General features: G+C 42.0%; 1 protein-coding gene across 5 annotated transcripts in view; it reads left to right on the forward strand.

Moving 5' to 3' along the window:
- Positions 1 to 12,693, forward strand: part of CRADD (CARD and death domain containing adaptor protein) — a 257,003-nt gene that overhangs the window by 135,707 nt on the left and 108,603 nt on the right. For 2 of the 5 annotated variants that reach the window (XM_089308753.1, XM_070052697.2), the window contains exon 5: positions 9,230 to 9,290. The exons of the other annotated variants lie outside the window; for them this stretch is intronic. In XM_089308753.1, the coding sequence (XP_089164879.1) occupies positions 9,230 to 9,290 (61 nt within the window). The remainder of the gene's footprint in view (positions 1 to 9,229; positions 9,291 to 12,693) is intronic. 5 annotated transcript variants of the gene reach the window in all.

A 12,693-nucleotide genomic window follows, 5' to 3' on the forward strand; every position in this document is an offset into this window, starting at 1 on the left:
CCGTCCTCCACTGGTCTCCCAGGCTTATCAGCAGGGAGCTGGATATTACTTCCAGTTTTGACATCCAAATACTTGGGTGGGTGGAACAGCTATTTGTTGAGTTAGAAACAACTAAAGGAAGGGAGGGTTTGCTGATGCAGAGAGGTGAAGGGGGTCAGTGGGCTTGGTTACCACCTCCTTCCCGTTGTCCCTGGCAAGTTCCAATTGTTCCTAAAAGACACAGCTCCTATGATAGGCCCTGACTTCCTACAACTCTATTGCAGCTCTATGAGATTGCATTGTATAGTATGGACTCTCTTATTTTCAGTAAAATTTCACTATGTGTTACAGTTGGTATTACTTTCATATTGTGACTAATAAGAACTGAAGGAAAATTCTCAGTATTTTCCCAATTATAATTCTCTGTGTCTCAGTAGGGTTTGGGTCCTGATGTGTTTCTTGATGATTTTCAGAAAAATTCTGTACTGCTTTATGAAGGAGGGTTAGGTAAATGCTGCGAATTCAGAAAACCACAGTGTCCTCTGAGAGGATGAGCTTTTGCTCGCCTGCCCTGCCGTCTTCTGTGCTTTGTTTCTTCCCAACCTGGAAGGAAACACTGCCCTACTGCAATAAAAACCTGAAACAAAGATCCACTCAGCAGAAAGTAAAAGCTCAATAAGCTTAAAATAAATTTGAAAAGGTTAATAGCTTAGAACCTTTTTTAAGCTAAAGAAAGAATTCATTGTCTTTAAAGTGATAGTCTGCTTATTGCATTGTCTCCTTGAGTTGCATCACGCTACCTTTGAATAAAGATGATCTGCAGGGGCAGTGTTTGGGGCAGTGGTTAGGATGCTGCTTGGGATGCCTGCATCCCATATTGAAGTGCCTTTCTTCAAGTCCTCGTTCCACTTCTGACCCAGCTGCCTGCTGATGTGTACCCTGCGAGGTAGCAGGTGATGGCTCAAGTACTTGAGTCTCTGCTATCCACAAGGGAGACCTGGATTTAGTTCCAGGCTTCTGGCTTGGACCTGCCCAGTTCCAGCTATTGTGTGCAGTTGGAGAGATGGAAGCACGTGCTCTCTCTCTGTCAAATAAAAATAATAAAACTTTTATACATGCAGGTGTTGTGATTAATTATAAGTCATACTCTCTAGGTCATATCAGACCAGTGATTAATCAGTAAATATTTAGTGTCTCCATTTCTGGAGTGTGAGGGCAATAAAAAATTCAGCAGGCTTATTCCTTGCCTGACTTTCTTGAACCAGTTAACAGTGATGTCAGATATGACTGGAGCTGAATTATGGAAATGAGAGCAGGGGATTTTCAGAAAAAGAGGTCAGGCAGGAGGAGCCAGGAGGTCAGTCAAGACCCCATGGGCCATAAAGCTTGGCTCTCCAATATTTGATTGAGTCAAGATGGAAGTTGAGTGGGATAAGTAATACATAGGCCTTTTTTAGTGTCATGTGTTAATATTTACAGTCTACTAATTTTGGATCACTACCATATGCACCATATGCACAAGTTGAAGATGCCAAAGGTCACATTTCTACTCCTGTCTCTGGTCCCTTGGCTCCCCTTTGCAGAGGCAGCTCTGTGACTCATCTCTTACAAACCATTCCAAATATAATGTCATACTTTTTCACATATCTAGCTTTCCTTATTTTGCTTGTTGAAATATTTTCATGAGGCCGGCGCCATGGCTCACTTGGCTAATCCTCCGCCTGCGGCACCAGCACCCCAGGTTCTAGTCCCGCTTGGGGTGCCGGGTACTAGTCCCGGTAGCTCCTCTTCCAGGCCAGCTCTCTGCTGTGGCCTGGGAGGGCAGCGGAGGATGGCCCGGGTGCTTGGGTCCCTGCACCCGTGTGGGAGACCAGGAGTAGGCACCCGGCTCCTGGCTTCAGATCAGCGCAGCGCCATTAGGGGAGTGAACCAACGCAAAGAAGACCTTTCTCTTTGTCTCTCACTGTCTATACCTCTACCTGTCAAATTAAAAAAAAAAAAAAAGAAATATTTTCATGAAAAAAGTAAGTGGATCCCTTTTCTAGTGCTGAAATAGTAAAGAACAGGTAGGATAAACAAAACCAACCAAACAAAAAAAGTGAGTCAGCTTCCCTGCGGGGAGGTCATGGCTGTGCTGTGCCAATTCATGGGCAGTGAGCAACAAATCAGTGAGATTTGCCTTTGCTGACATATCCGCTTTCACATTGATAAGAATATTGTTGGCCAGAAAGTGAGCAGCTCTGGGCCCTCAAGTGCTTACAGAATGGTAACGCCGTTGTATTGAATACATCCTGTGCGAGAACTTCACGTCTGCTTTCTCTAACTTCCACAACTCTAGAAGCGGGCCTTTCCTGTTTTCAAAGATGAGGAAGCTGGGACTCTGGCTAAATAAACTTGGAGACCACACAGCAGAGAGAAGGTGGGGCTGACTTTGAACCTGACTTTGTTGTGCCCTATCACACTGCCTCTCTGGATCTGAAGCTCTTGGTTCTGCATTTCTGGTATCACCACTGATATATTCTTCTCCTGAGGCTGTAAGTTCCAAGACATTGATATAAACTTGGGATGACCCAAGAGTAAAAAGTGAGTGGAAGCTTCCATCTTCACTATTAAGAAAAAAAATCTGCTAGCAGGAAAAGGGCAGATTCACAGCTCAATTTCAGAGGATTGAAAGTCAAAGCAGTGCATTTTTTTTTTCCTAATGCAGACAGACTGCCTCCATTGTCAGTTTTTGAACCTGAAATTATGAGAGTCTAATGAAAAACAAATATGTTCTTTTTCTTCTTCTGATTCTAATTAGCATTTTGGATTTATATTTAAAAATTCTCTTTTTTTTTTACCCAGCATTTCCTTTGAATAAAGAATTATTGTCCATGTTTAAAGGCAAAATCAATAAAACTGAGAAGGCATTGTCTTCTTGACTTTTGCAAAGATGACATTTTTACTAGTGCGCCTAAGTGTAACTCTGCTCCCAGGCTATATTCACAGTGCCCAAGTCCAGTGGCAGAACAGAGTTCCAGAGTCCCTCCCAGAGCATCTTGGTGATGACAGATGGGCGGGTGTAGTGTCAGGGTGGTGATTTGATGGCCACTGCTGGGGAGAGAGCTCTTACTAGTCACGGGCCCTTGAGCAAGTCTACCTGCAGAGTAAGGGCTATAGTAAAGCTCCACCCCCAAAGCCTTAAGTGGATTAAATGATCATAAAGCACACGGAGCAGTAGCTAGCCCAAAGGAAACATATTCTTTGCTAGTATTATTTTCTTAGTCCCTCCCCATTTTGTAATCTCCTTCCCCACTTCCTCTGTGTCTAGACTATGAATGCAGTTGTCTGTGGCTTCCATCTGGAGACCTTGAGGGAAAGGCTGAAAAAAGCAGATTCATGAGCTGTGAATCCACTGAGATGTTCACCCGTGTCTGCCGCTGCTTACTTCTGTCCTTCTTGTTAAATGAGAGAAATAAGCTCTGTTTGTCTAAGCTGCTTTGTCACTCTTGCAACCCTGAAACAGAGTGGGTATGTGACCAGTTCTGGGGTTTTTCAGGAACTCAATATGGTTAGCAGGCACAGGCTCGAAAGATGATACTGGAACCATTACCATGGCTCAGATTTTAAAGGATTTTGTAAACAACAGAGTGGATTTAGGATTTTTATTCCCCTCTGTGGAGTTAATTAGGTAATCAGACATGATCAGGTTTTTTGCTTAAGAATAATCATTCTAGGAGCTGGCACTGCATCATAGCAGGTAAAGCTGCTGCCTGCAGTTGCTGGCATCCTGTATGGTCACTGGTTCAAGACCTGGCTGCTGCACTTCTGACCCAGCTTCCTGCTAATGGCTTGAGAAAGGAGGGAAGATAGTCCAAGTGCTTGGGCCCCTGCACCTACGTGGGAGACCTAGATCAAACTCCTGGCTTCAGCCTGATCCAATTCTGGCTGTTGTGGCCATTTGGCGAGTGAATAGCTGATGGAAGATCTCTGTCTCTCTCTTTCTCTCCTTTCTGTAACTCTGCCTTTCAAGTAAATAAATAAATAAATAATTAGAAAAATTTATTTATTTATTTGAGAGGTAGAGTTATAGACAGTGGGAGGGAGACAGAGAAAGGTCTTCCATCCGCTGGTTCACTCCCCAAATGGCCGCAATGGACAGAGCTGAGCTGATCTGAAGCCAGGAGCCTGGAGCTTCTTCCGGGTCTCCCATGCAGGTGCAGGGGCCCAAGTACTTGGGCCATCTTCCACTGCTTTCCCAGGCCATAGCAGAGAGCTGGATCGGAAGAGGAGCAGCCAGGACTGGAACCAGCGCACATATGGGATGCTGGCGCCACAGTTGGAAGATTAACCTACTCTTCCACAGTGGTCCCAATAAATAAATCTTAAAAGGAAAAAGAAGAATGATCCCTCAGGGCTGGTGCTATGGCGTAGCAGGTGAAGCCGCCGCCCACATCCCATATGGGCACCAGTTCGAGACCCGGCTGCTCTGCTTCCAATCCAGCTCTCTACTGTGGCCTGGGAAAACAGTGAAAGATAGCCCAACTCCTTGGGCCCCTCCACCTGTGTGGGAGACCCGGAAGAAGCTCTTGGCTCCTGGCTTTGGATCGGCGCAGCTCTGGCCGTTGCGGCCAATTGGGGAATGAACCATCGGATGGAAAACCTCTCTCTCTCTCTCTGCCTCTCCTCTCTCTGTGTAACTCTGACTTTCAAATACATAAATAAATAAATAAAATTTTTAAAAAAGAATGATCCCTCTGGCTGTTCTATGAACAATGAGCTGGAAGTGACAAGACTGAGGGCCAGGGAACAACTCACCTCAGTGAGAGGTGATCATAGCTGGAGGGACAGAACAGAAGAGGGCCTTGTGTGGGAGGTGATTACTCAAGGGCAACTTCAGGATTTCTGATTTGTGCAGTTGGTTAGGTGGGAATGCTTGGGGCTGGTAAAGGGAGTGGAGAGGTGGTTCTTGACCTTTCTGTTACTGATGGATTTTAATAAAATCATCCCAGAGTTTCAGGTGTCATGACATTTCCTCATGCTCTTTCAAGGGTTTTCTTTTTTCCTTTTTGTTCTGTGCTTTTAGTTTTTCATGAAAGCAGCCGAGGATTAACAGCTCCAATTGCACAGGATACTGACCTTCTTGCAAAGGAGCTGACTGTGGTATCCTTATGACAATTTTCTTCCTAACTGAGGAACTCTTTGAGACAGTGATTATGAGGTTTTTTTTAATCACCAGGGAGCAGAATGACTATCATTGTAATATATAGAATTAATTTTATATCCTAATTTTTAATGAGTTTTTATATAAGAGGAAATTAAATTATCTTTCCAAATCCAGCTTTCATATGAATGAAAGGCATTCATTCATTTAAAATTATTTGGAAGAAAAGTCCCCATTGAGAAATGAACTTAAGGGATACATTTCTCAAATTCAGAAATCCTGAATCCCCTCCCCCATCTTTTTTTTTCCTCACTAAGAAAGTGGTTGAGATATGGCTGAATGCACATTTTAAATCTTGAGCAAGGTTATAAATCAAAGATGCAACATGTGGTATAAACTCATTCCATAGAGCAAAACAATTTTAATATTTTTGAAATTATTAATATTTAGTTTGATACACTTGTTATATGTGAAAACAAACATTATTTTAGCACATCATTTTACTTCCTACCTGTTCTTTAAAGAATAAAGGGCTTTTTGAATAGTTAGAGAGAGGGCAAGAGGAAATTATTAGTTTTCTTTTAATTAATTAATTAATTTATTTTGTAATATTTATTTGAAAAGAAGAAAAAACGAATGAGAGTCTTCCATCCACTGGTTCACTTCCCAGATGCCAAGAACAGCTAGGGCTGGGCCAGGCTGAAGCCAAAGCCTAGAACTCAGTCCAGGTCTCCTACGAGGGTGTCAGTGACCCAAGTACTTGAGCCATGACCTGCTGCCTCCCAGGGTCTTCATTGGCAGCAACCTGAAATCAGAAGCCAGAGCCAGGACTCAAACCCAGGCACACTGATAGGGGATGCAGACATTTTAACCATGAGGCCAAAAGCCTGCTGCTCTTTTTTGTTTCTATGCAATTTTAATACATGATAATAATGATGCCTTCCATTTGTTTCGCACTTGGCTGTTTCCACTGCTCTTATAATATAGAGGATTCCTTCAGCCCTTTGTTGGGTAGCAGGGCAGATTTATTATCTCTATTTTATACACAGAGAAACAGATCCAATAAGTTTACTTTGAGGCCATCTTATTCCTGGAGCAGTACTTCTTACAGTGAACATCAGTATTCCCTATGCCTTAAGATGTTATCCAAGATGCAGTTGTGTGGGCATGAGGGGAGTTGAACAGGCGCCTGCCTGCATGTGCTGTCATGGGACTTCTTTTAGAGGTTTACAACATAAAAAGCAGGATTCTAGTCATACTGGTGAAAAAAAATAAAAAGATGTTGGACTAATAAACACAAGGACTATTTCTTTCTTTTAAAAAATGTTTATTTAGGGGGCCTTGCTGTGGCATAGTAGGCTAAGCCTCCTCGTGCTGTACCAGCATCCCGCATGGGTGCCAGTTCCTATCGCAGTTGCTCCTCCTCTGATCCAGCTCTCTGCTATGGTCTGGGAAAGCAGTAGAGGATGGCCCAAGTGCTGGGGCCTCTGCAGCCACTTGGGAGACCTGGAAGAAGTTCCTGGCTCCTGGCTTCAGATCAGCCCAGCTCCTGCTGTTGCAGCCATTTGGGGAGTGAACAAGAGGATAGAAGACCTTTCTCTCTGTCTCTCCCTCTCTTTGTAGCTTACCTCTCAAAAAAATAAATAAATAAATCTTAAAAAATGTTCATTTATTTGTTTTTATCTACCTGAAAGGCATAATGATAGAATAAGACACACACATATATATATACACACACACACAGATCTTCCATCTGGTTCACTCCCCAAATGTCTACAATAAACAGGACTGGGCCAGGCTGAAGCTAGTATCCCAGGACTCCATCTGAGTCTCCCACATGGGTGGCAGGTCCCAAGCACTTGAGTCATCATCTGCTGCCTCCCAGCACGCAGTAGCAAGAAGCTGGATGGGAAGCTGAGTAGCCAGGAATTGAACTGGCACTCCAATTTGGGATATAGGCTTCCCCAATGGTGGCCCAACTGGCTGTGCCATAACATTCACTGAAGTTTCTTTTCCTTCCGTAAAATTTATTTGTTCTTTGTCCCCTTTTAAAAAGTCAATTATTGTCACATGTTTGAGGAAACAATTAGGTGACAGATACTTTACATTGAGTTGTTTTATGTATTGGCTTTTCTGTCAATTAGTAAAAGACTGTGATGTGTGACTTCAACAAAATACTTGGTCCAGGTTGAAGAACTCTGACCAGTAACCCTTGAAAGCATAGTTTGAGAACCATGACTGGAAGCATTTTGAAAGTGATTGAAATTGATTTTTTTTGTTTTACAGATTTATTTATTTACTTGAAAGGCAGAGTTGAGAGAGACAGAGACAGAGAGATCATCCATCTGCCAGTACACTGCCCAAATGGCCACAACAGCTGGAGCTGGGCTGATACAAAGCCAGGATCCAAGAACTTCTTCCTAGTCTCCTATGTGGGTGCAGGGGCCCAAGCATCTTCTGCTTCTTTCCCAGGCACTTTAGCAGGGAGCTGGATAAGAAGTGGAACAGCTGGGTCTTGAACCGATGCCCATATGTGTTGCCAGCACTGCAGGTGGTGGCTTTACCCATTATGCCACAGTGGTGGCCCCAAAACTGATATTCAGACATTTTCTTGCCTTCTGAGGAACAAACTCATATTTGAAGGCAGAACATTATAGAGATAAGAGGGAACCTAATTTTTGAGAGATTGCTGGTGAAGTGGAAAATGTAAAAAGCCTGCCTATTCTACTTGTTTCTGGCAGTTTAAACCAGTCAAGTTCCTAAGTCTCTGGTTACTTTTGAGAGTTGTTTTCCTCAAAGTCTTTCTTACCGGATCTATAGATTGTGGGGCCCAGCTTAGATGATATATCTTCTCTTTTGCCCCACCTCTTATCTCCTGCCTCATTACAATGTCTTTTGCTACAGATTATATAAATGAAAATACACAATCTTTTAATGATGGGGATATAATAAGGATGTTCTCAACGTAATTAAAGATATTCCTTTTTTCCTGGTTTAAACAAAAACTGAATGACTCTCCAGTGTCCCTCATAAAAATATACTTCTTTGGGGCACCAGCGTTGTGGTGTAGTGAGTAAAGCCACCACCTGTGATGCCAGTATCACAGTGGATGCTGGTTTGAGTCCCAGCTGTTCCACTTCCATTCCTGCTCCCTGCTAATGTGCCTGGGAAAGCAGTAGAAGATGGCCCAAGTCCTTGGGCCTCTGCATCCACGTGGGAGACCTGGAAGAAGCTCCTGGCACCTGGCTTTGGCCTGGCACAGCCCCAGCTGTTGCAGCCATTTGGGATTTGGGGAGTGAGATAGAAGATGGAAGATTCATATTCTCTTTCTCTTTTTCTGTATCTCTGCCTTTCAAATGAATAAAACCAACCTTTCTTTAAAAAAAAAAAAAAAGATGTACTTCTTTGGTATTGCCCACAGATATGAACCATTCCAGCCACCTCTGGACATTTTGGGAATTTTCTGTGGCTGCTGACCTGGCAAAACTCCTTCTCTCTGGGTCCCATTCTACCTCTGGTCAAGGTTAACATTAACTCCAAAGTGAACTTGGTCCTGGTGAAGGTGGTCATGTCTTATTCTCTTAACCATTCCTCCCTCTACCCCTACACACCTTCTCAAGACAGATGTTTTATGTGTTAATGGAATCAACTAGCCTTCATTGGAAGAAGAGAGTCAAACCTTCTAGAATGAAAGATCCAGGAGAGCAGTGAACTTGTTGTATTCATTCCTCTATTTCTAGTGCCCAGAACAAGTGCCAGGAATTCTGTAAAAGAAGATTTGCTGATGAAAGGAATGAAGCTTTCCCATGGGGATGCCTTGAAACCAGTGGTACAGCCATGTGTCAGGGACTCTAGCAGAGCTAGAGTGGGGTTGGCTACATTTCTCTAGTTCTCTTCTCCCTTGAGTCCCACCAGCCACAAGGGGCTTGTTTCTTCTGTCTTGTCCTAAGCAGAAAGCCCATTGCTTGTGCTCTCTCCAAAATACTAAGTTTCACATTCACAGAGGATCTGGTTTTCTCATATTTATCTGTATGTCTGAAGCTCCAGCCATATGCACACGATCCTACCAACTTCATTTGTGATTTATTCATATCCTTTGTCTTCCAGAGACTGAGCTAAGTGTTGAAGTACTGGTTTCTGTTCTTCACTTCCTTGAGCCACTTCACATGTAAGAAACCTTTCCTGATTAATTCTGTCTCCCTGAGATCCCTCACGTTCAATTTGTGCTTCCTCAGCATATTGCCAGTAGGTTGTGCTGTGATGCCTTGCATTTAATTTGTTATATCATGTATACATTTGTTCTGTTTCCCCTTTTAGATACTCTTCTCATTTTTTTTCTTTTTTTTAAACTTTTATTTAGTAAATATAAATTTCCAAAGTACAGTTTATGGATTACAACGGCTTTCCTCCCCCCATAACTTCCCTCCCACTCGCACCCCTCCCATCTCCCGCTCCCCTCCCATCTCCCGCTCTCTCTCCCATTCCATTCACATCAAGATTCATTTTCATTTATCTTTATATACAGAAGATTGATTTAGTATATATTAAGCAAAGATTTCATCAGTTTGCAGCCACACAGAAACACAAAGTGTAAAATACTGTTTCAGTACTAGTTATAGCATTACTTCACGTTGGACAACACATTAAGGACAGATCCCACATGAGGAGTAAGTACACAGTGACTCCTGTTGTTGACTTAACAATTTGACACTCTTGTTTATGGCGTCAGTAATCTCCTTAGGCTCTTTTCATGAGTTGCCAAGGCTATGGAAGCCTTTTGAGTTCACCGACTTCGATCTTATTCAGACAGGGACATAGCCAAAGTGGAAGTTCTCTCCTCCCTCCAGAGAAAGGTACCTCCTTCTTTGATGACCCATTCTTTCCACTGGGATCTCACTCACAGAAATCTTTCATTTAGTGTTTTTTTTTTTTTTTTTTCCTCCAGAGTGTCGTGGCTTTCCATGCCTAAAATATTCTCATGGGCTCTTCAGCCAGATCCGAATGCCTTAGGGGCTGATTCTGAGGCCAGAGTGCTGTTTAGGGCATTTGCCATTCTATGAATCTGCTGTGTATCCCACTTCCCATGTTGGATCCTTCTCTCCCTTTTTGATTCTATCAGTTAGTATTAGCAGACACTAGTCTTGTTTGTGTGATCCCTTTGACTCTTAGACCTATCAGTGTGATCAATTGTGAACTGAAATTGATCACTGGGACTAGTGAGATGGCATTGGTATATGCCACCTTGATGGGATTGTATTGGAATCCCCTGGCACGTTTCTAACTCCACCATTTGGGGCAAGTCCGATTGAGCATGTCCCAAATTGTACATCTCCTCCCTCTCTTATTCCCACTCTTATATTTAACAGGGATCACTTTTCAGTTAAATTTAAACACCTAAGAATAATTGTGGATTTCCTCTTTTGAAAAATGTCTATTGAGGTCCTTGGCCCATCTCTTAAGTGGGTTGTTTTGATGTTCTGGAGTTTCTTGATTTCTTTGTAGATTCTGGTTATCAGCCCTTTATCTGCTGCATAGTTTGCAAATATTTTTTCTCATTCTGTCGGTTGCCTCTTCACTTTCCTGACTGTTTCTTTTGAAGTACAGAAACTTCTCAATTTGATGCAATCCCAAATGTTAATTTTGGCTTTGACTGCCTGTGCTTCTGGGGTATTTTCCAAGAAGTCTTTGCCGGTACCTATATCTTGCAGGGTTTTTCCAATGCTCTCTAATAATTTGATGGTGTTGGGTCATAGATTTAAGTCTTTAATCCATGTTGAGTGGATTTTTGTGTAAGGTGAAAGGTAGGAGTCTTGCTTCATGATTCTGCATGTGGAAATCCAGTTTTCCCAGCACCATTTATTGAACAGACTGTCCTTACTCCAGGGATTGGTTTTGGATCCTTGATCAAATATAAGTTGGCTGTAGAAGTTTGAATTGATTTCTGGTGTTTCTATTCTGTTCCATTGGTCTATCCATCTGTTTCTGTACCAGTACCATGCTGTTTTGATAACAACTTCCCTGTTGTGTGTCCTGAAATCTGGTATTGTGATGCCTCCGGCTTTGTTTTTGTTGTACAAGATTGCTTTAGCTATTCGAGGTCTCCTGTGTCTCCATATGAATTTCAGCATCATTTTTTCCAGATCTGAGAAGAAGATCTTCGGTATTTTGATTGGTATGGCATTGAATGTATAAATTGCTTTTGGGAGAATGGCCATTTTGATGATATTGATTCTTCCAATCCATGAGCATGGAAGATTTTTCCATTTCTTGGTATCCTCTTCTATTTCTTTCTTTAAGGTTTTGTAATTTTCATCGTAGAGATCTTTAATGTCCTTGGTTAAGTTTATTCCAAGGTATTTGATTGTTTTTGTAGCTATTGTGAATGGGATTGATCTTAGAAGTTCTTTCTCAGCCGTGGCATTGCCTGTGTATACAAAGGCTGTTGATTTTTGTGCATTGATTTTATATCTTGCTACTTTGCCAAACTCTTCTATAGAAGAGTTCCAATAGTCTCTTAGTAGAGTTCTTTGGATCGCCTAAATATAGAATCATATCATCTGCAAAGAGGGATAGTTTGCGTTCTTCCTTCCCAATTTGTATCCCTTTAATTTCTTTTTCTTGCCTAATAGCTCTGTCTAGAACTTCCAGAACTATATTGAATAGCAGTGGTGAGAGTGGGCATCCCTGTCTGGTACCAGATCTCAGTAGAAATGCTTCCAACTTTTCCCCATTCAATAGGATGTTGGCCGTGGGTTTTTCATAAATTGCTTTGATTGTATTGAGGAATGTTCCTTCCATACCCAATTTGCTTAGAGTTTTCATCATGAAAGGGTGTTGTATTTTATCAAATGCTTTCTCGGTGTCTATTGAGATAATCATATGGTTTTTCTTCTGCAGTCTGTTAATGTGGTGTATCACGTTGATTGTTTTGTGAACATTGAACTATCCCTGCATACCAGGGATAAATTCCACTTGGTCTGGGTGGATGATCTTTCTGATGTGTTGTTGCATTCTATTAGCCAGAATTTTATTGAGGATTTTTGCGTCTGTGTTCATCAGGGATATTGGTCTGTAATTCTCTTTCAATGCTGCATCTTTTTCTGGCTTAGGAATTAAGGTGGTGCTGGCTTAATAGAAAGAATTTGGGAGGATTCCCTCTTTTTAGATTTTTATGAATAATTTGAGAAGAATTGGAGTTAGTTCTTCTTTAAATGTTTGGTAGAATTCAGCAGTGAATCCATCTGGTCCTGGGCTTTTCTTTGTTGGGAGGGCCTTTATTACCATTTCAATTTCTGTCTCAGTTATGGGTCTGTTTAGGTTTTCGATGTCTTCCTGGTTCAATTTACGTAGGTTGCATGTGTCCAGGAATCTATCCATTTCTGATAGATTTCCCTGTTTGCTGGCATACAAGTCCTTGTAGTAAAATCTGATGATTCTTTTTATTTCTGTGGTGTCTGTTGTTACGTTTCCTTTTTCATCTCTGATTTATTGATTTGGGTCTTTTCTTTTTTTATTTAGTTGGGCCAGTGGGGTGTCAATTTTGTTTATTTTTTCAAAAAACCAGCTCCTCG

The sequence above is a fragment of the Oryctolagus cuniculus genome, chromosome 11 (genome assembly GCF_051225735.1).
Source record: "Oryctolagus cuniculus isolate XC-2025 breed Fujian yellow rabbit chromosome 11, ASM5122573v1, whole genome shotgun sequence".
Lineage (NCBI taxonomy): Eukaryota > Metazoa > Chordata > Mammalia > Lagomorpha > Leporidae > Oryctolagus > Oryctolagus cuniculus.